General features: G+C 41.8%; 2 protein-coding genes across 3 annotated transcripts in view; one reads left to right on the top strand and one right to left on the bottom strand.

Moving 5' to 3' along the window:
- The window catches only part of STAT1 (signal transducer and activator of transcription 1), a 42,694-nt gene extending 34,667 nt beyond the window's left edge, over positions 1 to 8,027 (top strand). For both annotated transcript variants that reach the window (XM_065413250.1, XM_065413251.1), the window contains 5 exons: positions 1,914 to 2,053; positions 3,421 to 3,606; positions 5,207 to 5,282; positions 6,362 to 6,464; positions 7,230 to 8,027. In XM_065413250.1, coding sequence (XP_065269322.1) covers positions 1,914 to 2,053; positions 3,421 to 3,606; positions 5,207 to 5,282; positions 6,362 to 6,464; positions 7,230 to 7,253 — 529 coding nt within the window. In that variant the 3' untranslated portion in view covers positions 7,254 to 8,027. The remainder of the gene's footprint in view (positions 1 to 1,913; positions 2,054 to 3,420; positions 3,607 to 5,206; positions 5,283 to 6,361; positions 6,465 to 7,229) is intronic.
- An 8,530-nt stretch (positions 8,028 to 16,557) lies between these two features.
- GLS (glutaminase) overlaps positions 16,558 to 27,675 on the bottom strand; it is a 108,546-nt gene continuing 97,428 nt past the window's right edge. The window contains exons 15-18 of the mRNA XM_065413253.1: positions 21,871 to 21,932; positions 19,407 to 19,483; positions 19,256 to 19,319; positions 16,558 to 16,901 (exon numbers count right to left, since the gene is read on the bottom strand). Coding sequence (XP_065269325.1) covers positions 16,745 to 16,901; positions 19,256 to 19,319; positions 19,407 to 19,483; positions 21,871 to 21,932 — 360 coding nt within the window. The 3' untranslated portion in view covers positions 16,558 to 16,744. The remainder of the gene's footprint in view (positions 16,902 to 19,255; positions 19,320 to 19,406; positions 19,484 to 21,870; positions 21,933 to 27,675) is intronic.

Below are 27,675 nucleotides of genomic sequence, written 5' to 3'. Positions count from 1 at the left end.
CCTTGGGACTATGTGACATCAGCAACACTGAAACCCTTTAATAATGAGCTATGACTGCTGCCAGAAATTGGCTAAAAATGAGGTTTTAATCCTGCTTTTTAGTTGTCAGTTCAGATTTGACCTTATTTTACAACCCTGTTGACAGCTCATATATGATGAAAGGTGCTTCTGATCCTGTGAACGAACCTTCACTATGTATTAAGATTGGCAATCAATAACTAATGAAAGCAATGACAAACTTTCTTACTATTTTAATGACAGTTTTAGGGTGTTTATACTGGCAAGATAATACTTATATCCAGGACTAACAAACATAGACCAGGAAAATTATGAATATAGCCTTTGATTGAACAGGGTGCTTATGTGTGTGAATAATAGAAGTTTTCATGTGCTTCAGATTAGGCAAATGCTTAAGTGCCTTGCTGAATTTGGCCCAAATTGCCTTTTTCATATATCAAGCTGAAGATTAACATACAAAGGATTGGGATATATAGTCCTCAAGGGATCCTTTGTAGCTGTTACCTACAATATCTGAAGTGTTCTCCTTTTAAAAAATCTCTAAATATATAATTTACCTTGTAGATTTCTACTGTTCTCTTTTGGGTAGATGGTGTATTTCCTAATGTACTGGGCTTGCCAAGATACATATTTACCTAGAGTAATGGTGGTTTAATTACATAAATGAGTGTTTGCATAAGGAAAGAGCAATAGTTCAGAGGACTTTTGAACTCCTAGATAAATAAAATTGAGTTTAAACATTATTTTAAAGCAAAACTCTTGCCTCTCCCTCAAACTATGATCTACTAGAGAAAACCTGGACAATATTGCTAAGTGACTGCGTCAGAGCTACCTCACCCCCAACCATGAAAACACAGATATTGCTAGTAGATAGAGGTCATTGTCTTGAGAGCAGTCTCTTCTTTCATGTCCTTGTTTGAGACCCTCCCTGTGTCATCTTGATGTTCAGACATCATCACCTTTTAAGGTCTTCATCATCGTGCCCGTAAAATAGATGTTACTCTGGGATACCCCACTGGCCCACTCTGCCCTGTGCAGGTAAATTCAGGCATAGCAAGCAGATTAGACACAGCCCCATATGCTCTCCTCAGAGCTTCTTTCCTTCAAGACCACAAAATCACCCCAAATCACTCTGAAGCATTGTCTGACAAAAGATAAACCTTTCCAGAGGGACAAAGCATCATAGTACCCTGCATCTGGTAACCATGGTACAAAGAGGGTGAGAAAGTTAATGTGCGTTACTATCAGAGTGTTGCCAAGCATAAGAGAACATGGTTTAACACACAATGAAATACTGGGGTTGAAATAACCTAGACTGGTAATATCTGATCTGGCAGAGATACATATGCTGTCTGGGAAGTAAGCACAAAACCAAAGAATACTGAGAAACCCAAACAATTGTCTGTGATTCCGACAGGAGCATGGGATACTAAAGCAAACACAGCATGTCAAAAAGGAACGCAGTGACAATTTTTGTTAATACCCACTTAATGCTCTCTCTCAGTTAAAACTGCCACCTAGGCCCTGGTCTTGCAAACACACATGTGAGTAAGTTGAGTAATTTTACTCATTGAACCGAGACACTGGTTGTTTTGGATAACTGAAACCAATTTCTGATTTTAAAAAGTGTTGCAACAACAACATTGTATAGCACGTTACACATAGCAGGAGAGAAAAGGCTGAATAGCCACTCTCTGGTTAGCTGCTGCTCAAGGACTACTGCACCCAGGAGCGAGAGAGTTCATTGTAATTTGTGCATTGATGGTGGTGTTATAGCCGCATAGGATGTTATAAACCAATTGGAAAATTCTGCTTTTAGTTACATGAGGTAGCCCAATAATAGGCTTTGGATGTACTCAGAAGTAAATTGTACAATTTTTCTTTTAATATTACAGCTGTATCATGGGTTTTATCAGTAAGGAGAGAGAACGTGCTCTGTTAAAGGACCAAAGGCCAGGGACCTTTTTACTGAGATTTAGTGAAAGTAGCCGAGAAGGAGCCATCACTTTTACCTGGGTAGAGGGATCCCAAAATGGTAAGTAAATACAGAGAATAACTTGGGTTTATACCTACATTTTAAAACCAAAAAGTTAAAAATCCTTGGAGCCCTCTGTCTCCCTTACACAGACTGGCAATAACATGAAATTAACAATCCCATCCGATAAGTGCCAGAGAACCACCACAAGTACAATATTCCATCAACAATCTGGTAGGCTGCTTCGATTACTTCAGTGGGGACAGGGACATTTCCAGGGGAATCAGTTTGAACTATAAAGTTGTGGAGGACAAATCCCCAAGGTCCCCCCTAGTATCATTCCCCCCTACAGGTCACCTCTGTCCCAAGATATCCTAGTACATATCCTTCATGCCCCCCTCCGCCCCAAGGTGCCCCCAGCAGCCTCCCAGCTCTCACCTGCATCTGCCCAAGGTTCCCCCATCCCCAAGGTGCTGCTGCACTACCCCCATCCCCCTGACCAGAGATCCTTCCTTTGACCCTGTAACTCCCCCCCAAGTCCTGCTCCCCCACTCCACCTGCTCCCAGCAGCTCCCCTGCACCTGTCTCCAGAGAGGGGGAGAGAAGACACTGGGGGATGGGCAGCTGGGACTCCTCTGCAATCAGCTCAGCTCCCTGCCTGGCTAGCTCCTTCCCTGCTGGGCTCAGACCAAGGCTGGCTGGTGAGGGGCCTGGGCGGGGCAGGGATTGCACTGACTGCGAAGGAGAGGCTCCTTGCATCTTCCTGCCTATTCTGTAGGAGACAGATTGCCCCTAGCTGGCAGGAGGCTGCAGCTGCTGCTCCTGCTGATGGAGCCCAGCTACTAAACAGCCTAGGAGAAACTGCTGCTGCTGAAAGCCGCTGCCTCACCCATTGTTTCTCCTTCTCTGCAGCCTTCCCGCTCCTTCCTTTGCCAGTCAAAGGCTGAGGGGAAGACACAGTGTTGTCCCATATCCAGACTTTCAGCTTGCAGGGGGTTCCTGCCCCGCTCACCCCCATAATAAAACAGCCATGGTTGTTTGGGTCAAATCAGGTACAGGTGATGAGACCTGAATTTTATCAGAAAAGGCTGAAAAGGGCCAGTCTTGTAAATTTCAGCATGGTTTAATTTAAATATATGATTACAGCCCATTTCCAGAGGTGAACACAAGTCACCCCAGTCACTCTGAATAAAACATGTGAAAAGAACCGTTCGCACATACGTTAGGTCATACTTTCCTCTGCATGGAGCGGTACTTGCTTTGGAAATAAAAACTAAATTGTGACAGTGCAAATTAGATTTCATTCTGTAAGGCTCTTCCTTCACTTGACCCTCTCTGAATATGTAAGTTCAGTTGTGTTTTTCTGTATCCTTTTAACCATGCGTTTGGCATCATCTCTAGGATTCACATCCCTCTTTATTCACTAGAACCTCAGTTCCATTCGGTAGAACCTTATACCAAGAAGGAGCTCTCAGCTGTTACTTTCCCTGATATCATTCGCAACTACAAAGTGATGGCGGCCGAAAATATTCCTGAAAATCCACTGAGCTACCTGTACCCAAATATTCCCAAAGATAATGCCTTTGGGAAATACTACTCCAGACCCAAGGAGAGTAAGTGATATCAGCATTTCATTTGCAGAAGTATTTTGAGGTATTTATTTGTCATTGAAATGTTGGAATACCAGATATCTGTGGTATACAATTAAATGATGGTAGTTGAACCAGAATGGTCAGTGGTTTTTAAACCACGCCTGCTGAATTCTTCCAGTCTAAAATGTGAGCAGTTGTATATTAACTGTTCAACAGGTGGGAAAAAAAGTGTGGTTGTACAGGGGCTGTCAATGGGAAATCTATTCAAATTGAAAAATGTGTACGTGGTGGTTTCAGGCCATACAATTGCCCCTGAGTCTGCCTGCCATATTTTATGGGTTTTTTTTTCATCGGGCCCCTACCCCGTGGACCCAACTGGCCTCCGCCCGGTCCCTTCGCCATGAGCCGGCTGCACGATCTGCAGCCGGTTCTGTTCCAGACCGCGCCAAGGAAACACCTATACACGCTCGTGCTCCATGTTCTTCATGTCCTCACCCTCGCATCCCGCCCCAATACGAAGTGGCGGGACCTTCTGCCACCTCTGGAGGGTGAGGAGCCCCGGTGGGCCAGCCTTTATTCTGGTCTGATCCCGAAGCCCACCGGGGACATCAGTTGGCAGCTCCTTCACGGAGTCGTGAGCACGGGCGTGTACTTGGCGCGGTTTACCCCATCCCAGACATCTGCCCCTTCTGCGGCGTGAGGGAGACCCTGGCGCATGTTTACCTGGAGTGCGCCAGGCTGCAGCCCCTATTCCGGCTCCTCACGGATATTTTGTTAAGATTTTGGTTGCATTTTTCTCCTCACCTTTTTATTTATGCACTCCCTATCCGTCGCCCCACAAAGTCATGGGACCTCCTGGTCAACCTCCTCCTGGCCCTAGCGAAACTGGCCATCTATAAAACCAGAGTGAGGAGGTTGGCCGATAGAGTCTCCTGTGACTGTGGGGCCTATTTCAGGTCCTCCGTTCGTTCATGTATCCGGGCGGAGTTCCTCTGGGCGGTGTCCGCTGGCTCCCTTGACACCTTCGAGGAGCAGTGGGCGCTGTCCGAGGTTCTCTCCTCGGTGTCCCCGTCTGGTTCGCTTCGTTTGACCCTTTGACCTCACTCCTGTCCCTGTTCTTTTATTAGTTGTCCCCCGTAATTTTTTGGTCTCTGGGTCCTGTGGACCCTCCCCCCCCCCTTAAGCTGGGGGGGATCCTTTAGCAGTGGGCGGGCTTTGCCTGCCCACTTCCTGGATCCCAATAGGATATTTTATGGTTTTACAACCTTATGCCCCCACTAGAAATTAGATCCACGTAGCTGGACGCTGGCACTTGTGTGGTGCTGCATTGACTTCACGGGGTGGAAGCTGCTGCCTGCATGGATCAAGGCCATGTTTTCCTTTGTTTTTCCCCTCCCTCTTGCTGTGTGGGAAAAGTCACACAAGCAGGGGGAACTGACTTGACATAGTCTTCTTTAATGCACAATGGAAATCAACTGGAAATACAGCCTGAGTTTTTGTAACAGTAGCTGGTAAAACATTTTCAGGAAGAAATGTAATTTTTGACACTGCTCCTTTAATTCATATAAAAGATTTTTCACGAAGTGAACATTTGCTAAGCATAGGTGTATTTTATTTTTAGCCTCTGAGCCTATGGATTTAGATGGCCCCAAAGGGAATGGATACATCAAGACTGAATTAATCTCCGTATCTGAAGTGTAAGTTTGTACAGAAGAGTTGGATTTCTAAAAATTGGATAGTATTTGAAACTACAAAAAACAATGTGTGTTTTAGGAGTGTTAAAGGTGTACATGATTTACTATTAGATCTCTTGCCCCTGCTTTGCTAAGCCCACTGGGTAGGAAGACACCACAATACACATAATAGAATCGAAAAAAAGCTACTATATTAAAGTACAAAATGTAGAAATATTTGGGCAATTTACAGCTGTTTCCTATACTTGATTTTTCATAAAAATTAGCTATCTCAGTTTTCTTTGGACTAACATGACCTATCCTGCCTTGATTGTAGTAGATCAGTGTGTATTCCCAGCCACACACTTCTGATTTTTAGTTGTATTAAAACCACTCTTACATTGCAGAGAGTGAAACATTGTGTCTCAGCAATGCAGTTAAGAACTGGCTGGGCTTTCTAAGCAGAATACCCTCGCTTGTGGAATCTCTTGCTGCTGGTGGTCTACTCAAGTGAGAGCTGTTGATATTGCAGGGTATGGCTACACCGGGATAAAAGACCCACGGCACAGCTGTGGCTGGCCCAGGTCAGCTGACTTTGGTTTGCAGGGCTAAAAATAGCTGTGTAGATGCTTTGGCTCAGGCTGGAACCTGCAGTCTTGCAGGGTCTACACAGCAATTGTTCAGCCTCGCAGCCTGAGTCAGCTGACCTAGACCAGCCCTGAGTTTTTTATCCCTGTGTAGATGTAGTGGAAATAGGATCCATGGGCACGGGTCCACACCCATCTCGAGACTTCAGTGGTACTGTGCATGGGGCCCAGCAGCTCCATGTAATGGAGTCTCTTGCTGAAAGATGGTATCTTCCCCACAGCTCACGTTTGTTCAGACTGTGTAATTAACATCACTGCAAAATGAGTTAGATAAAACTTTGCTGAGTCACCCATCTCAGTGACACCTACCTACTTGTTGCCTTTTAAACTGAATGAGAGGCAGCCAGATGAAAGGAGTTTGAAATGGGAAATGAATTGACATCATGGGTGCTGCTTGTTCACTGGAATTAATGTTAATACACTGAAGGTTTGTCCCTTCTCTTCTCCCCATGTCAGCCACCCTTCCAGACTCCAGACCACAGAAAACCTCTTACCCATGTCTCCTGAAGATTTTGATGAGGTGTCTCGAATGGTGAGCCCTGCAGAAATTGATACTGTGGTATGTTTGTTTGTTTTTGCAGGATGGGGGAGGTGAAGGGGAGGAAAGGGGGATGGATATGGAATTGGCTTTTAAAAGGCTCCTTTTTTATCCTGCCATAGAATAATTCATATTTTAAAAATACTCTGATTTGAACACAAACTGGCCCTCCAGAACAAGTTACCGCCTTTAGTTGGAAATGCAAATACATTTCCTTTGCAGGCTAGAGCTACTTTGCTTCATTTCAACCTATTTCTCCCCTCTTTGGGCTCCAGGACAGTGTCTCTCTTTATGTGCTATGTCCTGGAGGAAGGCTAGGTAAGACTATAGAGGAAACACAATAGGAAGAGTTACTATACAAACAGCAGTAAGGTGATTCATCTAGCTATTAATAGATTTGGCCAGATAACATGACAGTGCTAACAGTGGAACAAAGTTGGCAAAGTACAATTTTCTTGTTCTCACAGAGAGTTCTGAATCTGCCTATGGCAATCTGAAAAGATGACATATTCTTGGCTGGTTTAGCAAATAGCACTGGGTTCTGAAAACCCTGGGTAACACTTTTTGAATATTACTTAATAATTCTGTCAGAGTTCAAGCCCTCATTAATAAATAGCAGCACATCAGTCTCAATGCCCTTACTGTGTAACACCATGAAAAATAATACTGCATAGCTCCTGTTCCATTTTACCATGCATTGTATGTGTAAAAGAGTATTTTAGTATAATTCTTTGCTATGGTTTGTTTTAGGGTAGATTTTAATCAACCTGTGCTCTCTCTTTACAGATGTGTTCAGCCTATCCGACTTAAGTGTTATTCGTCTCTCTACTATACTGTTTGCACGTGTCCATCCTTAAGTAGCTTGCATTTTTCTGCTTCCCTGTTTCACAGCCTGCAGGGGTATGCATCAAGGCTGTGCGGTCTGTGACAAGCTTTCCCTACATTCTGAAGAAACCCCTTGGATTGTGTGGCACACTAGTGCATCAGACTGGAGCTTCAGTTCAATTAAGGAATTGAGGTTCTTAATGAGTTCAGTGTGAAAATGAATAATACCCAGAGTAGCCTGTATGTTACTGATTGTGATATTACATTCATTTAATTGTAATTTTCAATGAGCTAGAGAATTTTCTGTCAACACTGTGAAACTCCAGCACAGAAGGTGGAGGGGGAAAAGCTGGAAATCCTAGCAACAGGGTAGAGGACAGATGGGGCTCTTGGTTGGGAGAGCAGCGTGGAATTATGGGAGAAGCCCATGTTTCTACTAAATTTATCGTAAAGGAAATAGTTATGTTGACATTTACAATGTTGTCTGTAGGTTTTAAAGTAAAGGTAATTCACACCTCCGAGATTGGTTTCAGGCTGCCTGCATACTCAGGCAGACAATAAGCTTCAGTTTGCACTTGGCTCACACTTGGAAGGCTTTCTTCTGCAATGAGGAGGACTGGAATATTTTCTTTTAAATGAAAGCTTAGATACTTTCTCAAAGAGTACAGCCACAAACTGCACTGACCTGTGTTTGCTTCTGCTCTGCTAAATCAGTTGCGTATCCTTCATTGTAAATAAAAACTTGCATGTTGTTATGGTAAGCGTGAAATCCACAACAGTTACTGTACTGCTCATTGAGAAAAGAAACACCAATTCAATAGGATGTCTCACAAAATCTTTTTCATGTAGAAAATCTCCAAAGGCATCATGTCACCCTAAAGAACAGTGTTTGAACATGCGCTGCAGATTCTGCTTTCTATTACGGCATAAAGGAATTGAAAGCTAGACGTAGAATTACAGCCAGTACCTTACCGAAGTACAGTTCAATAAAATCTGCGTGAGGCAGCAGAGAGATGTTTTCTCAGAGGATCCTTAATACGAGCACTGCCCTCCCTCCAACCATCATTGTAAGCTGACTGCACAGACACCAGACACTACCCCTCTGCCGGTAGTTACTTACGGAGGTGGAAGTGCTTTGATATTGTCAGAATTATTCATCATTGTCCACTATGAAAATACATGTGTTCACTAAGTATTCACAAAGCACATAAAAGTTTAATTTTTAAGTAACCAGAACTAAAATAAATTGAGTGGGGCTCCTTCGTTGTGACACACCTGCCATCCAAACAAAGAGAAAATATTCTAACCCTGCTCCTGGCAAGGGGATTACGCCTGAAAAGTAAATTGAGAATTGAAAAAAAAAAAAAAAAAATCCCCCAAGAAATGGAAACTTGTCAAACTGAAGATGGCATCTCTTGGCCTCTCAGATTGCAGCTATTGTTATAGTTCACAGTTTAGCCAGGCACTATTGGAATGGGGAAATCCACTGAGGGCTTGATCTTACACCATTCAAGTCTATGGGTGTTTTCTATTGATTTGAATGGGAGTAGGATCGAGCCCATCCAGAGCATAAATGTGTCTTGCTTTCCTCTTTGTAACAGCAAACAAAAGCATTCCTAGCATGTCAATCCACTAGTGAAAGTAGCACTGTTACCTTAATTGAAAAATAAACTCATTTTAGGCCTCCAAGGGTGTGGCTATGCTGCAATTAGAAACCTGAGCATCGACACTGCAATTCAACAGTCCCTTAGCCCTGGCCAGCTACAGGATTTTCATTGCAGCATAGACATATCCTAAGGGGCTTGACTGCAGCACAGCCCCACTGCAGTCATGGAGCTAGGCTGATTTTCACTAGCTGCAATCCCTGCTGTTTTACGTTTGTACTGACCACACTAATTTTAACTGTAATCTCTTTGGGGGGACACTTTTCCTATAGGTATTGTGCATACCATTATTAACTAAGTCACATTTTAGAAGACTTTTCATTTTAACTATTGCTTATTTGAACGAGGGCATTGTCTATGCATAGACACAGAGCTTCATTAATAGCAGTAGGATAAAGAAAGGTGAATTACAGTTGACTGTGTTAAGTGCTTACAGCCCACAGAAGCATTGGTACACGGAGGAAGGAGGCAGTTCGCTAATTGCAGAGGAGCAGAATTGTTCTCAGTACACTGGAGGCTAATTAAGCCACAGTTACCTAATGAGGGTGGCCTCTTGCACAGATTTCATTGATTTTCAAGTCTATGAACTCATAACTCCTCATAAAACTGAAAATCACTAGTTATCTCACCTTGAAATTCCAACAGCTGCAGTGCTTTGGCTCTCAGCAGCTTGAGAGTTTAGCATTTTGCTAGTTTATAAGCAGTGGCGTAGCCAGCTTTTAAGAGGAGCGGGAGCAAACATAAAAAAGATGCCCCCCCGGCTCCTCCTCTGGCCATGCCCCCCTTGGCTCCTCCTCCGGCCGCTCCACACCCCCCCTTGGCTGGCTCCTCCAGCCGCACCGCTGACCGCCCCCCCCAACTCCCCCGTTCCTCTGCCCGCCGCGCTGCGGGTGGCCAGCCTGCGCCCCCCCCTCGCTCCTCCAGCCGGCAGCCGCCTTTGGAAAGGCGCCGCTTTTGGCAAATATGCTGAGGGGAGGCGGCTGCTTCCCCTGCACCCCGCTAGCTACGCTACTGTTTATAAGGGATGGGGAAGCTACATTTCCACTGTTCAGATAGGTTAAAAAACAGTCATCAGCTGCTTGAGGAGCCTGCTTCATGAAAAGGAAGTGGTAAATCCATTTAGTACATTGTGCCTGTAAAGACTAGCGTGCTGCCTGCGAGGAGGACCCTTCCAGTCCTACCATTCCATGACTACTTTGAAAATGTTGAAAGGATCTGTAAGTATTTGCTTAGGTAGCAAAATAGTGCCAGTTTGCCTTATTTTGATATCGCTATGAAAAAATCAATGACCATAAATGCAAAATATATCAACACGTTAATTTTATTAATGTTCTCAGAGTAGCTAAATGTACATATATATTTAATAGCTATCAAGTGAAATGAAGTGTGGGTGTTCCTAAGAACTGTGATGTGTTCATCTGTAGATGGTGCTTATCATTCAACTTATATCTGACAGTCAAATTTTCTCATGAGTCCAATAGATTTATAGTACCTAGATTCATGTCATTTTTGCATGGATGAGAGTTATAAAAAGAAGTTTTACAATACCACAAATATTCTTTTCCAGGTTAAAAAAATTGAAGCATCACTTCGCAATTGTTTTCTGGTTATTAATAAATAATGAGATCATGTTTCTCTAAGCCTATTATACCAATGGACTCATGAGATTTAATTGAATTTTTGACATCTCTATTTGATTTTAAGCCCATTGGGACAGTTTCATCTCTATATGGTTGTCAGTTATTTCTATGGCTACAGAATTAGCCATATGTTCTACTAGTCTCTGGGTAAACAAGTAATCCAGCAAAGTGGCAGTCTGGCTAGTCAAGGCATTATTTGTTGCTAATTATTTCACGGTGCCCATCAGTGCACTATGCTGCTCCTCACAATACAGAACAAGTGACATCCTTGCCCCAAGTTACTTACAAGCTTATATAAACTTGACACAAGGGGAGTAAAAGAACGAGGGGGGGGTGAGAGGGGGGAAGGTGACCAGACAGCAAGTGTGAAAAATTGGGACAGGGCGTGGGGGGGGGGGGGGTAATAGGAGCCTATATAAGAAAAAGACCCAAAAATTGGGACTATCCCTATAAAATCAGGACATCTAGTCAACCTAGGGGGAGAGAGACAGAGGCAACCCTTTAAGAATGTGGATAGCCCAGCAGGGGGTCATGGTTATACATGGCATGGTCACGTAAGAAAAGGGGTTTTTTAGGGCTGTCAAGCGATTAAAAAAATTAATCGCACTGTTAAACAATAGAAGAATATCATTTAAATATATTCGGATATTTTCTACATTTTCAAATATATTGATTTCAATTACAACAGAGAACACAGTGTACAGTGCTCACTTAATATTAGAAATATTTGCACTGTAAAAACCAAAAGAAATAGTATATTTCAATTCACCTAATTGAAGTATTGTAGTGCAATCTCTTTATAATGAAAGCTTAATTTACAAATGTAGAATTATGTACAAAAAATAACTGTATTCAAAAATAAAATAAAACAAAGTCCATTCAGTCCTACTTCAGCCAATCGCTCAGACAAACAAGTTTGGTTACAATTTGCAGGAGATAATGCTGCCCACATCTTGTTTACAATGTCACCTGAACGTGAGAACAGGCGTTCGCATGGCACTGTTGTAACTGGCATCTCAAGATATTTACGTGCCAGATGCGCTAAAGATTCATATGTCCCTTCATGCTTCAACCACCATTCCAGAAGACGTGCCGTCCATGCCGATGACGGGTTCTGCTCGATAACAATCCAAAGCAGAGCATACCAACGCATGTTCATTTTCATCATCTGAGTCAGATGCCATCAGCAGAAGGTTGATTTTCTTTTTTGGTGGTTTGGGTTCTGTAGTTTTGTCATCGGAGTGTTGCTCTTTTAAGACATCTGAAAGCAGGCTCCACACCTCATCCCTCTGAGATTTTGGAAGGCACTTCAGATTCTTTAACCTTGGGCTGAGTGCTGTAGCTATCTTTAGAAATCTCACATTGGTACTTTCTTTGCGTTTTGTCAAATCTGCTGTGAAAGTGTTCTTAAAACGAACATGTGCTGTGCCATCATCCAAGACTGTTATAACATGAAATATATGGCAGAATGCAGGTAAAACAGAACAGGAGACATACATTTGTGACTGAACTCCTTGGGGGAGAATTGTAATTAACAAATTTTTTTAACGAGCATCATCAGCATGGAAGCATGTCCTCTGGAATGGTGGCCAAAAGCATGAAGGGGCATATGAATGTTCAGCATATCTGGCACGTAAATACCTTACAATGCTGGCTACAAAAGTGCCATGCGAATGCCTGTTCTCACTTTCAGGTGACGTAAATAAGAAGCAATCAGCAGTATCTCCCGTAAATATAAACAAACTTGTTTGTCTTAGCAATTAGTTGAAGAAGTAGGACTGAGTGGACTTGCAGTCTCTAAAGTTTTACATTTTGTTTTTGAGTGCAGTAATGTAACAACAAAAATCTACATCTGTACGTTACACTTTCATGATAAAGAGATTGCATTACGGTACTTGTATGAGGTGAATTGAAAAATACTATTTCCTTTGGTTATAATTTTTACAGTGCAAATATTTGTAATGGGATGAATGGATAAAGTATAATGAATGGGTAAAGTATAAATGGCCTTGCAGACAAGTTCAGGGCCTTCTATCTAAGGAAGGGTGTGGAAAAAGCCTTCAAAATGATTCTAAATGTCTTCCCTTTCAGCATGTACATTTGTGAAAAGAGCAAGACTCACATCCTAAACACTTTAAAAGGCAGTATATCAAATCTTGTGTCCATTGAGCTGTTAATGTCCCTGGTTTCAGTAACACAATATTCAAAATCTATTAAAATGGATGCAAGTAATTTTTTTAAAATTCCCAACATGTTAGAACGAGGAATACAAATTTCTCTCCCCACTGATGTTGGACAATTCCATTTCGGCAAACAATTTTTCATTGTATTGTGACTGGGTGAGAGGTTTGCAAATGTAACTGGCAAATCCATGGTTTTTGTAATGGCCTAGAACGAGACCTCACAGGCTTAGCTTGTCTGATGCCTAGTGGCACTCACTTTGTAGTGCAGGTTAGTAGTCCGGATACGTTCTCTGAAACAAGGCTTTTTATTATATCTAATAATTTCTAAATCATGTTTGAGTGAGGGAAAGCCAATGAGTTCCTGTTCGCTATATCAAGCTTTTAGATTTAAAACTACAGTATTCACTAGCGACTAACCATGAGATGGAGCCTCCTAATGATTTGATGCTACAATTAAAGCTTGTCACAAGGCCTTCCCAATACAAAAGTAGCCTCGACTCTGGAGGGTATCAAAGCAGCCTAAAATGGAGGGCTCCACACAGTCCACTCTCTTTGGCTACTTCAGTTGGGGTGGTATTAGAGGTGGCTAAATGATGTAGCTATCCAAAAAAAAAAAAAAAAAAAACCCTCAAACATCTCTAATTTTTGGTATTCCTTTTTAATTGTGCTGTAAAAAGCAACAATACCTGGATTTTATTCATTAAAATAAATATCTTTCATTTTCAGAACCAGTACAGCTCAAGTATTTTTAAATTTAGATTCACTTACAGGAAAATTGCTGAAAGCAAATACATTCATCACTGTCTATTCCCCACAATAAGGAATCTAAAATGTCACACCAATCAGTTACAATTGCTGATAGTACAGCATCAATAAAAACACTCATTGACAGTCCAGCTCTGCAGCTAAAAAGGTATCAGCCGAGTACATCACATTTTTCACAAAAAGCTGGGATAATAAGGCTAAGACCAGCACAATATTTCTATGTACAAAGCATTAAGTTAGATTAACCATTTCTAGTTGCTGTGATACTGAAGCAGCACATATATGACATAACACAGAAAACTCTTTGGAGCATAAGGATGTCAGCATTTGATAACACAACAAAAGCCATTTAAATTAAAATCTACATGTCAGTGCCAGCAATGATGAGCAGCCAAACCAGTGAACTACATATATTTATAAATAATTGCATATATAAATAAATGCACTACTTCCACTGGGCACAAATCTTTGCAAAATAATATCTCCTGGTACAATGAGAAAATGCTAAAACTATCCTGGTGAAAATGCATTGGTGCTAAAATTCTAGCTAAAAGCTCTTAATATGGTGGAGGAAAACGTTAGGTTCAGGGACAGCCATAATCTCTATGCTATTTAATTAAAATGCCTTTATCTTCTCAGTACATATACCTACCTTTTGGAAAGGTTATTGTTTGAGCAAAGTAAATCTGATTGACTTCAATTACATCAAAATAAATCACTCACATTTTTTCTGAGACCACAGAGGATACATTTTCTTAGCAAACCAGAGAGAGATACATAGAAATCTGATTAGTTAACAAACAGAATGTGTCTCATAGCTTGAGACCTAATCAGTACCCCCAGAACCCAACCTGAGAAATTTTACTCCCATAGGATCAATTTGGTAGGTCCAAGAATGTGAGAGGAAAACGTGGGATTTAGTTTGCCTCGTTTTATCCTCTGTAGGAGTGCAGCAGAGACAGGGCCTTGTGCTCTCAACAGTGACCCATCTGGCCAAGAAGGGTTCAAAGGGAATCCCATCCAGTTCTTGGTTAAGGAGGAGGGTGGCTGCGACACAAGGCATGAAAGGTGAAGGTTATAAAAGCATGAGGCCTTCGAGTGAATAATTGACTTGAGGCAAAAAGCAGCTTGAGAGCAGTAATATCAGAGGGGGGAGGAGGGGAGTGACTGATGCCAGGCAAGCGTTTTTACCAATCAGGTTTCAGGGGTTTAGGCTTTCAAACTACTACAGGACAGCATCTTTATTATGAGATAGGCCACTGTTTGTCCTGAATATCAAGTGCCTCCGTTTGATTTCTCCTCCTTAGGGGAGGCAATGTGCATAGTGGCTAGAGCACTGGAGTGGGACGCAGGAGACAAGGGTTCCATACCTTGACTCTGCCACTGACTTCCTAGGTGACCTCTCCATGCCTCAGTTTCACCATCTGTAAAGTGGGCACCTTGAGATCTATGGATGAATTATTATTACTGCCATATCTTTGAGATGAGTGCAGTTCCCACAAATGGTCTTATTCCAATACACTGCCTGATTCTTGACTATTACCTACTTCCAACAAATGTGAAATAGATACTCCTACCCAGATATATATATATATTTTTTAAAACGTGACTTCACTCATATTGTAGTGTCAGTAATCAGACATATTGTTGCATTGGGCAAGAAGCTGACATAGTGTAATGGTCCCCAAAATAGAATATTTGGATTTAAATTTCTAACGACTGGCGTACGTGGGGCACAGACTACCACGTGAAGAGGGCAAATGCAACAGTTCACACACAAATGAACTGCTTGATTTGTGGCCCTGTTTCTGATCCCTTACCTGTTTTACACCAGTGTAACTTCAGAAGCTTCAAGAAAACTATTCAAGGATTTATGCCAGCATAAGAAGAGAGATAGACCCACAGTTTGGCATATCCACAACCTGGCTCATGCTTTGATTAGCTTTATGCCTCTTTAAGCTGTTTCACTCCATGAGTGTTTTTTATTGTGAGCCTAACTCATTTAGAACATTTGGTTTCGTATTTTGCCTTTCATATACTTACATTCCCCTAAAAGGTTTTTGGTGCAGTTGCAGCTAAGGACAAAACATAAGACTGAGATGAATTATTTTGCAGCGTACAAGATCCCCCATGATGCACATATGCCTGTCAGGAACCAATGCATACTGTGGAAGCACCTGCTTTCACCAACTAAAGGGAAAGCACTTCAGCAGCTGAATATGGACAGAGAGAGAGGCTAGACAATGGGCATTTGAAAGAAACAGCTTAAAAAAAAAAAGTCAAACAAGTGATATTCCTCCATGGCATTTGGTCATCAAACCAACCTTAAAACAGATTCCCTGAAAAAATTATCTCTAAGAACAATTAGCCCAGACCATTGACAAATGTCACCAATATATTATTTTGAGATTTATACTATGTAAACAACCAGTCAAGGTGGCACGCGCCTTAATCCTAGCTACCTGGGCGGCTGAGGCTGGCGGATCGCTTGAGCTCAGGGGTTCTGGGCTGCGGTGTGCTATGCCGATCAGGTGTCTGGTGCCACTGACAGCCTGGCCAACGGGTGGCTGAAGGACTCGCTAGAACATCATGAACAATGTGTTGTGATCGGCGCTCTCTCTGTGAGGGCTGATTGACCGATCGATGTAGGTGACAAGGTGACTATGTAAACAAGGTTCCACGGGAAATTATTTAGGGAAAAAAAGATAAGTGCAGATCCTTGTTCAACACACCCATGTTAAATCTACACCAGCATCCTCAACTCCTGAAATCTAGCAAAACCACAATGACACTTGCACATGGCAACAGCATGGTTCCACTTGGCCACACTGTAAGAGATTTGTTTAGAAATGCAAATTCAGCAGAAAAATTCCTGACCATAGTTTGAAGATATACATAGAACACAAAAATAAATTAAGTAGTGCACAGTAAAGCCATCAACAGCTAATACTTCTTTTACATCAATTATACGCAACACAAGGTAATATTGCTCACATTATGGAAGGAGATTCTCGGGGGGGGGGGTTGTTTGGGGTTTGTTTGTTTTTTGGAGCGATTGGGTTTGTCCGCTGCGTATCATGAAGAAAACTCCTGTAACACTGAAATAAATGAAATATTCTGTAAAATATACACCACTGTCAGACAGAAATACACACGCTCTTCATACTCATTTTCCACAATAACATAGGTAAGTGATTTGACTCTTGGGATCTAGCTGCAGATGGTTAGAGTAAGCCATCTAGATTTTTATGAACTGTTTGATTTTCCTTTCCATTGCTGGAATCCTCTGGAGGTGTGTACTGGACCTGGAATTCTTGAAGAATTTTAAATACATCATGGTGTCCAAAATGTAAAGCTTCATCCATAGGAGTGTTATTCCATCTGAAACAGGGAGCACAATATTTCCAAAATCAGTAAGCAAGTAAATCCACCACTATGAATTCCATTATACTCTGATGTTTGAGACAACAATTGCCAGTACAGTATGTACTAAGCTCAGGGACTACGTAAGCACCTTCCCTGAACTGGATAGTAGGTCACAACCTTTTTTGACAACAGATGTTTTCACTACTTTTTACTCCTGTTACCCCTTCAGTATCAAAATAACTAATGGAGAATGAGTGGGATTCCATTCCTTCTTGTGCTTCAGTATAATTGTTTAATACATTTCAGCCCAACCAGTCACACCGTGTAACACCACTGTCTTCAATGTGATTTCACAGGTGTCACCAAGGACAAAATCTGGCATGAAGAACTTTTATTACCAGGGATTCAGAGTCCAAAGTCAGAAGGGACCACTGTGACCTCCTGTACAACACAGACCATAAAACTTCCCCAAAATAATTCCTAAATTTCTTCTAGAAAAACATCCAATCTTGATTTAAAAATGCACAGTGATGTAGAATCCACCATGACCATTGGTAATATATAAAGGAAGAACCCAACTTGATCTTCAGCCCACAGGCTGATTGTGCACTGTTAGTCACTGGAAACAAAATCTTTTTACTTGAAAATGTGAAAACTGAACACATTTGATATGGAAATCACTAAAAGACAATAAAAACAATGATTTTTTTCAGTCATTTTTCACAGCAGAACTGCACTTTAACGGATAGTGTCAGACTAGACAAAACAGTAAACACAAAAAGTAGCTAAACACACACACACGTAACTGCTGCTATTTTCACATCATCCACACTAAACCCTCCCAAATGTAACAACAATATGCAAAGGCTATTGCATACAATTGTATATTTTCCCCTCTTAAACAGGAGAGTAAGAGATATCTAAATATAGTATTTCAACAAAGCAAATGTAAAGTATTTTTTGCCTTCCTTTCACCAAGGAAATCAACTCCAGAAATGTGCCTCACATTATTTTTACTGAAGTATTTTTCCTAGTGTTGATCTTTGACATCCTTTTGGCACAGGACAAACTCTTCCCCTGCGGGGTTTTAATGGAAAAGCTGGTAATTAGAGCAGGTGTAAACACAATGCAGATTTCCCACCAACCTTGGTTACATTTTAATCGTGGTGTAAGAACTCTGTAGCACTGTGAGTTCCTTTTGAAAAGGACTGTATCAAAAAGTAAAAATCTCACCTTAATAGTAAAGCTTCAAAAAATCACAGATAATGATAAATGACTGAAAATGCTCTGCCTTTCTGACACTCCTATAAGCACCATAAGGAGGACATTGTGCATATCCCATCTCCTAGAACTGGAAGGGACCTTGAAAGGTCATCGAGTCCAGCCCCCTGCCTTCACTAGCAGGACCAAGTACTGATTTTGCCCCAGATCCCTAAGTGGCCCCCTCAAGGATTGAACTCTCAACCCTGGGTTTAGCAGGCCAATGCTCAAACCACTGAGCTATAGCAGACTTATATTAGTCTGCACAGCACTGCATGAAATAAACTATCAAATTAAAGCTCATTCAATGCTTTACTGTTGAATAGCAAAATCACTGTTATACGGAGAGAAGAATTAAAAGGTACAGGCAAACTGAAGGAAGCAAAGACAAAGACACAAGTTTACTTGAGTAAGAGCTAGAGAGTGGACAAGAGTGGTTTCATTACTGGTGTCAGGCCTTGTTTTCTATAGGTGAGGGACCTTGCACTGACCTATTTTTTTCTGGTTTCCAATGCCACACTGTGAGTTACAGTAATAAAACTGAAGGTGAAATTAAAAATAAAGTTAATGATTATACATAACAAACCATGCGGACTGCATCTCTCTCAGGACACCAGAACAGTAAAACAGCCTTTCTAATGGGGTCAAGTTCACACTGAAGTTTGTGAATAGTTTTAGTTATGTTGGACAGCAACACACGTAGACACCTCTTACACCCACAGCTGTGTGTGCGTTCTGCATATATATTCATACACGCACATCAAACTACAAATTCTCTTTTCTTGCCTTGATGCCTTTTTTGAAAGAAAATTCTCCAGCCACTGATTTATTTTCTCAATCTTCCCTACTGAGGTCTGGAATTCCTGCTTCTTTAAGAGGGGGAATTAGTGTTGCTAGATCAAATGGGCAGAAACAGCTCAAGGGAGCTCTAGCACCAGCTGCAAGTTAGCTGGGTAGATCAGATGGTCCCAGTTGTCACTACTTTCAGCATCCCATGAGATTTCAGAGGAAACAAAGACTCCGGTTGACTGACTGCACTAGAGTTGGATTCACCAATCTAATGAGTTACTGGAGCTCCCCTCCTTCATACTAACAGTGGAACTGCTCACCTGTCTTTGGGGAAAGGATTCACTTTGCAGGCTTCCAGCAAAAATTTAACCACTTCCACATGACCTATAAAATAAAAGAAGGATTTAATATACTTTTTAAATTAAGCCCACTAAATTAATAGCTTATATCTTATTTATCAAGAGTCATTACCTTCTGCAGCTGCTACGTGCAATGCTGTTCGTGAATCATAATCTCTTTGCTCCATATCCATACCCGACAAAGCAAATCTGAAAAGCCAAATTCAGAAAGACAATCGTAGAAATAATTACAAAAATACAGAAGAAATCATACTTCTACTGTAAAACAATGAAATGCCCTCTGTGACCGGATTGAAATGATTCTGACACTGCACCCCATATTTTTCATAGTGATGTTATGATAGGATTATGACATAGTTATGATGTATTTTATGCAAGATAAGTCATGTGAGGTGTCATTGGAAAGGTTATGATCTGCTGGATAGCATTATCCTATTTGTATGCATGTATCGTTTTTGTTAGGAATATTGACTATGTATCTGTATTACAAATGTGTTTACACGTGGGGAATACCCACTAGACAAGATGCTTTCATTCTGAAAAGTTGGGTGGGGAAGGGCCATTAGAGAAAACAATAGGCATTAGAAGAAGCTTATCTCCCACCTGGGGGCCTTCCTGAGGACGCAGCAGACAGTCTCTGAGTCGTGGCTGCTGTGACACTACCAGGGACATGTCACCAGGTCACCTGGTGCTAGATTCCATCTTGGGATGTCAGTATATTTCCACTGACTGGCGTGGGAACTATCCTTGGAAACAAAGGGTTTCTGCCATATGCAAAAGCTATATAAGGCAAGGGAGTGACATCATCTTGGTTCTTCACTGACTCCCCACCCAAAGAGACTCCTAGAAACACCTAAGGAACAAAGACTGAACTGGGGGAAGTGCTGGACCCAGGCTAAAGGGATTTTTAGCTTGTGAATGGTACACCTGGGGATTCCAAGCTGTAAGCAAGTGCAGCTTGCTCCTTAAGAATCTGCAGCCTGCTTGTTTCATCACTTAGATCAGATATGAATAGCAAATTCTCATCCTATGTAGTATATTAAGCTTAAGTTTGTGTTTTTTGTTTATTTGCTAGGTAATCTGCTTTGATCTGTTTGCTATCCCTTAGATTTTAAGTGATTGTATCTTTTATAGTTAATAAACTTGTTTTTGCTTTATCTAAAACCAGTATGTGGAAGTCATAACTTGGGGGCAGAAAGCTGTTGTATATTCCTCTCCACATTGAGGGATGGGGCGAATTTCATAAGCTTACCCTGTACAATTCCCTGTGCAGCGCAAGATGGTATAGTTTTGGGTTTACCCTCCAGAGGGGGCGTGTGCCTGAGTAGCTAGGAAGTTCCCTAACTGGGGCCTACCCAGGCAAGGCTGAGCACAAAGTCTGCATGTACCTGCAGTTGGGTGTGTCCCTACCTGTATGTGTGCTGGTGAAAGTGCAGGGTAAAGGGAGCCCAGGCTGGTGGGTCAGGGGGCTCAGTAGTACCCCAGTTCCAAGTGGCACCTCCGGGGGGAACCCATCACAGTATCAAAAGTACATTATATTTTCATCTGAGCTTTAATAAAAGAGGCACCAAAATGACCTGGCTTTAAGAGTACACTAGAGATTTGGCTTCCTTCCTGGAATCTTCATCTGTGGTTCCAGTCAGAAAAATCACTCTTAAAATGCCACTATGGAGCATACCGATGTGCATACCGATGTGCATACATACTTCTCTCTGTCCAGCCAAAACACTAATTCTAGGCAGATTCTCTGACTGGTTAAGATCACTTTGGGATGTGAAGTGCAAAGGGAACTTACATCAGCTGGAGAAATTTCATGGAGAATTCTCCCTGTGTCGGAAGAATCTCTAACCAGTATAAAGCTACTAGAGCAGCTCCGCTTTGCCCCAGCTTTGCAAAGGTACAGTGAAGAATTAAGCCTTCCACATTTATCTGCTCTCTCAATGACTCTGAAATCTGCTCAGTGTAAAATGCAAAGCGTTTTTAAATACTGCCAGCCCTACAAAAAAACAAAAACAAAAGAAAACTATACTTGGGATCTGAAAATCAAGCTGGGTTCCATCTGGCTCCTACATCACTAGCAATAAACATTCCTCAATTTGAGCTTTGCTCACAGTTCTGGAATTGATTCACAAGGCAGACTAGAATCCAGCTTGCTCTTCTACTGCTGTAAAAATTTGTGAGGACGATAACATATCATGACTGAGACACAAAGGGAAAAATCAGTTTATGTCAAAGCAGAATGGTGCCATTTTATGTGATTATACCCCTGACTATAACCAGATGTACAAATTATTTTTCATATTATCCACATGAAGTTTTGATATGTACAACAAAGGACTGATTGTGTAATGAGCTTAACTCCTTGCTCTGTCGGGATCTGAAGACTAAACATTAAAAGCAGTGCTAGATCCACTAGAGTGCATTCTTTTAACACCTTGTATGCTTAAATGGCCCTGCTACCTTGGAGTATTAAAGCAGCTATAATGTCTCCTAACATGGTCATATGTCCAGAAATAAAGTGCAATAATAGTTGAAACACAAGTGATTTCCTTTCCCCAACACCATATTGGTTTTACCTTCGGAGTGCAGATACATCCCCAGTGTAGGCAGCAAACAGGAGATTTATCACAGACTTCACCTGTGAAATGTGAAGAAAAAAAAGTTTGTTTGTTTTTTCTTGAGGTGACTTGTGGGAAGAAAGCTAAGATATAGTAGGGTCACTGTTGGCAAACAAGTCAACTATGTAACAATTTCTCTAGATACATTTGCAGTACAATCTAAAAAGGTTGTCAGATCGAATTCCAAACAGCTTCACCACAGGTAATTTAATGCTCATTGGTCCAACTCTGAATGTATAGAAACACTAGAAAGTGGACCACCACCAATTTGTATTTTACTATGACAAAAATCTAGAAATATTTTCCTTTGTTGGCCAAATTGTATTTCTCTTTTAAACATAACACTATATACTACTGACTCTAACCCACTGCATGATTTGCATAATTCATCATGACAGGTAGTTTATGCTAAATAGAGATGCAGGACTTGAAGAGTAGGGGATGTTACCAGTCAGTACAAGGATGCCAAGGAAAAGCTATCTGAGGAAATCTGCATATAGCACCTGTTTCAATACTTTCCATTACTTTAGTGCATATACTATGGAGACTTTTTACAGAGTACATCCAGAATGCTTCACAGTGTTAAATAATAAAAAGAAAAACTAATAAGTATAAGCAAGACAGAAAAGGTACATTTCAAAAAGGCTGCTCTAGATAATAAGGGCCGAATACACATTTCACACAGTTCGTTTCATAAGCATTTATGGCCAGTTAGAGATACCAAGTCTTATCCTTTTACAATGAGATTTGCAACATTGCACTGCCCTCCATCACCAAGCTTCCCAAGCTTAAACTATTCCACTCAGTTTGGCTTGAACTCTGCCTTCTTTATAGACTATCATTGTAACAGACCAATACAGAATCACAATTCTTGGTGCACCAGAAAGGAAGGAATTCTCTACACACGCACACCCAAACCTCTCCATCTGTTCCCCGAACAGCGTGGATGTGTTCTTGGGGCACTGGGAGCATGTTAGGGGGTGCTGTGTCATTGTCTGTGCCTTTCATAAGCCAGAATTGAGGAATCATTTCACATTAATTTCCTCACCAAGTACCAAATAAAGATATTTGTTATAAAGCAGCACAGTAACTTACATGGAAAAAAGGGAGGGGCATAAACAAATCACCCCTTTACAGCATATGATGTGACCTCAAAACCTGTAACACAAAGACTAAGGCAGGCACAGTCACTGACTTTAGTCAAGCAGTATATGAACACTAGCGAGGTTACCTTGAATCAACATTAGCAGACTCACTGGCCTACTGTCCTCCTACCTTGCCTCCTTGTGTGGACACTGATGCAAGGTCACTCTGACAATTTTCTTGGGCTACCCTAGAGTCATAGGCTCACTGGGTTAAGTCACCTGTTGCCCTTTTGTGGAGAAAATGACAAAATCCAAAGTCTATTAACTTAGGGCCTAGACTTACAAGGTGCTGGGGACCTGCGACTCCCAATGACTTCAGTGGGAGGTGAGGACACATGCCACTTTGCAGGGTGGGCCCCAAGAACTCACCCTTCAATTCTTGTGATCATCCTTTTCATGCTCTCGGCTATTAGCCAAGCTACTTGCTATGTTTTAATGTTCTTGTGGCGTGCTTGACAGCAACTGTCACGCACAGATAGACCTGTCTCATTAACATGGCAGGCAGGGCAAAGCATGGCAAGAGCTCAAGCTGGTTACTTATGTTTACTTGGCTACCATGATAAAAAATAATGTCACACTGTCACGCCAGGAGTTTTAAAGCCTCCCCTTTTCTCTCCAAGAGATTGATCAAATAGAGGAAAAAGGCTGTATATGCTGTCAAGTTACTCCTGTGTTTAAGTCCAGTTTATTATATACAGCTTACAGAAAAGGTTTTGTAATTAGTGAACTGCCTCATTGCAATGTATTATATCCATTTTCTAGTCAATACACGGGTTTGGTTTTTTTCTTTTAGCACACGCACAAACAATGCCAGAATGAGAGGAAAGACTGTCCAATAATCAGAGCACTAGCCTAAGACTTGGGAGATCTGGGTTTAGTTCTTTGCTGTCAGAGACTTCCTGGGTGACATGGGGCCATAGGCGCCAACTTCTACTGGCGCCGGTGGGTGCTTGACCCCCTTGTGCCCCCCCGCCCTGACTCCACCCCTGCCCCGCCCCCATTCCAACCCCTTCCCCAAAGTCCTTGCCCCAACTCCTCCCCGTCCCTGCCCCTATTCCCACTCCTTCCCCAAATCCCCGGCCCGGCCCAGCCCCGCCCCCCCTCCTCCCCTGAGCGCGCCATGTTCCTGCTCCTTCCCCCTCCCTCCTGGAGCTTACTACAGCTGTTTGGCGGTGGCAAGTGCTGGGAGGTAGGCAGAGGAGTGGGGACACGGCGTGCTCAGGGGAAGAGGCAGAGGAGGAGGTGAAGTGGGGCTGGGAGCTTGCCTGCTGGAGGGTGCAGAGCACCCACTAATTTTTCCCCATGGGTGCTCCAGCCCCGGAGCATCCATGGAGTCGGCGCCTATGCATGGGGCAAGTCACTGAACCTCTCTGTGCCTCAGTTCTCCATCTGTAAAATGGAGAGAACAGCCCTGCTCTGCCTCACAGGGGTGTTGAGAATAAATACACTCAAGATTGTGAGGTGCCCCAATACTGTGGAGATGTGAGTACCTAAGACAGGTAGATTGAAGTCATCTATTTATCAGGAGAAACAGCAGCAACTTCCTCACACTATTCCGCTAATGTGTCCCTGCCTTGTTATTGGAGGGGTCGCTCCCAGGAATGAAAATGTAGTTCAGTTTCCATGACCATTCAGTTCCTGACCTCTTTACTGAGCCTAGCACTGAAAGTGCCAAACAGTGTGGTGGTTATAGCTTTGTGATGTGGACACGTACTCTGGGGGTTATACTGAGATCACCAAACTCGTTTCAGATTACAATCTGGTGGCTGTTCAGTAGCTTATGTGGTCACTACTGACGTGAGCTGGAGTTGTACAGTTCTGTACCCCATTACTGACCCCTTTAAGTACAGTTGATTACACTGTACTTTTCCAGGTACCTGTCTGAAGTCTGTGTTTAGAAATATAGGCACCAAATGGAAATTAGTTTAACTACCTTTTAATTTTATCTGAATCCAATTCAGGAAGTGGCTCTCCCCAGAGATGAGTGAAAACTTCTTGCAAGAACCCCCCATCCCCCACATACTCTTTAGGTTGCTGACAGTATAAAATTTCAGAACTATGGGCTCAAAACTCTGAGCTGCTGAGCACCCTCAATTCCCAATTAATTCAGCATGAGTTGAGGGCATTCTGCACCTTGTAATACAGGTGCAGAGAAAATTAAACTCTTGATTTGAGATAGGCTTATTTGCATTTCTCAGAAGCATTTTTAAGGTCCTCTTTAAACAGTTTTTCCCCTTCCACTTTGCTATTAAAGTGGAAAATCCAGAATGTAACTTTCTAAGCACAGATGAAGCTAAAGGATTGTAAGTGGCTATAGATCCAGTTAAAAACTTTGTATTCAGAAGTTATTTATTTTCCTGCACTTCTGTGAGCAAAAGGTAATTTTGACTCTACGCCTTCTAAAAGGTAGCAGCTGAAAACCACACATATGGGCATATAAATGGATCCAACTACTAAACCTCAAGGAATACCTTAAATGCTCTCAACAAATACCAGACATTGCTTGAATTCCACATGAGACTTTTCACAGCCCTTTTAGAAGGTTCCAGAAAGGAACTAGTGTGAATTTTGGTTACATCCAAATATTGTAATGATCTAACTAGTGTTAACACATCATATATCAGTCTGATAAATGCAATTAAATTAAGCAAAAATGTATTATGTGAAAAGTAACTAAAAAGAGCCAGATGTTGGAGGATTTATATTTACAGAAGTTAACTCAGAAGAGATCAAAGAAGTTTTTTATTTTAAAAACTAAAAATGAACAGCCTGCATTCTCAAAATTCTGAAATTGTTAGCCTGAAACAATGGCATCTACTGCAAAAGTGAAAACTTTGATATAGAAGGTAGCCAAATATTTTATGTTGTTCTTGGGAGTAGGCAAGAAAATATGAGGAGCAAGATTGTGTTGCAACACAAAATAAATGAGCAAAGACTCCAGTATGTTGTGGGAGATCAGTAGAATGGGTTCATAAACTGATAGTGAATTGCTTAGGGAAACATTTTATGTCAGTGAAACCAGTCATTCTGATTAGAAGCAATCGCCACCCCTCTAGCCACACAAATGGTAAGGAATGGTGTATGTCTGATGCTCAGAAGTTGACTGTTTATGCTATTCGAATTGGTAGAAACATTTTTCTCTTCATCTTCAAAAACAAGAATAGGAAATTCACCTTATGCCTGATCCAAGCCGACTGAAGTCTAGGGGAGTCTTTCCACCAACTGCAGTAGGCTTTGGAGCAAGCCCCTACTATATAATCTGTAGCCAAAGATTTAAGCAGCTGAAGGACAAGTAGGAGGGAGTGATCTTTAAATATATGTTTTGGGTTCAATACCAGCACACGGCTCCGGTGCAGAATCCAAAATGGAACAGTTACATCTTATAGTGGACCAACTTCTGTTGGTGAAAAACAGAAAAAAGTTAGTCCAATAAAAGATATTACCTCACCCACCTTGTCCCTCTAAAATCCTGGGACCAACATGGCTACAACTACACTGCAAACTGTTACAACTTAACATTCTAACATGAGTTCTCACACACAGCACTGATGAGAAATGTAAAGTAAACTAGCTCTTACTGCTTGCATCCATTTCCTTTTAGAGTGCTGGAAAACAAAATATGGGTATTAAGCTGCTGCTGCCAACTCAGGTTTGTACCAACTTAGCAGTTTTTCTGATTTTATTTTTGTATTCTAAATGTAACACATAATTAAGGGGGTTTGTTACTTTTTTGGGGGGGAGGGGGGAGAGAAGAGGATCTGTTAGAGGCAGTTCCTGGCAGAAAATATGAATTATCCTGTGCTCCAAAGATCAGCTAAGAGTAGCAAAACATGAAAAATATTCTGGCCATAGGTAACACTGGCTTTTCAAAAGTGTTATGCTGTTGGCTTTATTATTGTAAGAACTCTTTGCCACCATGAACACAATCCCACTTGTGTAGTAGGTATTTCCTCATTTTGAAATTGAGGGAGAGGGGTTAACTATCTTCCCAAGAACACAGAGTCTGTCAGACAGCATTCCAAACAAAGAGCTCCTAGCTCGGAGACCTGAAACTAGTTCAACCCCTTGCCATTTTCTGCTTTACAGCCATGTATCCTTATTAAAGCCATTAAAACAGACTATACTTAAATCTCTTAAAATGTATGACCACAGTCAACTATTTATAGGGTGACCAGACAGCAAGTGTGAAAAATCGGGACAGGGTGTGCGTGTGTGTGTGGGGGGGTAATAGGAGCCTATATAAGAAAAAGACCCAAAAATCGGGACTGTCCCTGTAAAATCGGGACATCTGGTCACCCTATTTAAGAAGGTAGCTTGCTATTTAAGCATAAACCAGTTAGCAGCCCTATGGGTTCATCTTCCACTTCATGTGGCAAGCAATACATTTTGAGCAATGTCCCATCTCAATAGTGATTGGTATAATCGGATAGCCCGGATAGCCTCACTGTCCTAAGTAGGAAGTTTTGTGCTCACAGTACAGTTTCTAGTAGACAGCTGTCCTTCACCACAAAAATCACTACAACTGGCACCCATACTGGCAGTGTTAGAGGCACTAAGGATTGCATGGGCATGGAGACTGAACTGCATTTTCTCATCGCTAGAGGTGGTTCCCCCAGAG

Source organism: Emys orbicularis, chromosome 11 (genome assembly GCF_028017835.1).
Source record: "Emys orbicularis isolate rEmyOrb1 chromosome 11, rEmyOrb1.hap1, whole genome shotgun sequence".
Taxonomy (NCBI): Eukaryota; Metazoa; Chordata; order Testudines; family Emydidae; genus Emys; species Emys orbicularis.
This window is presented reverse-complemented; position numbering and strand designations above follow the sequence as displayed.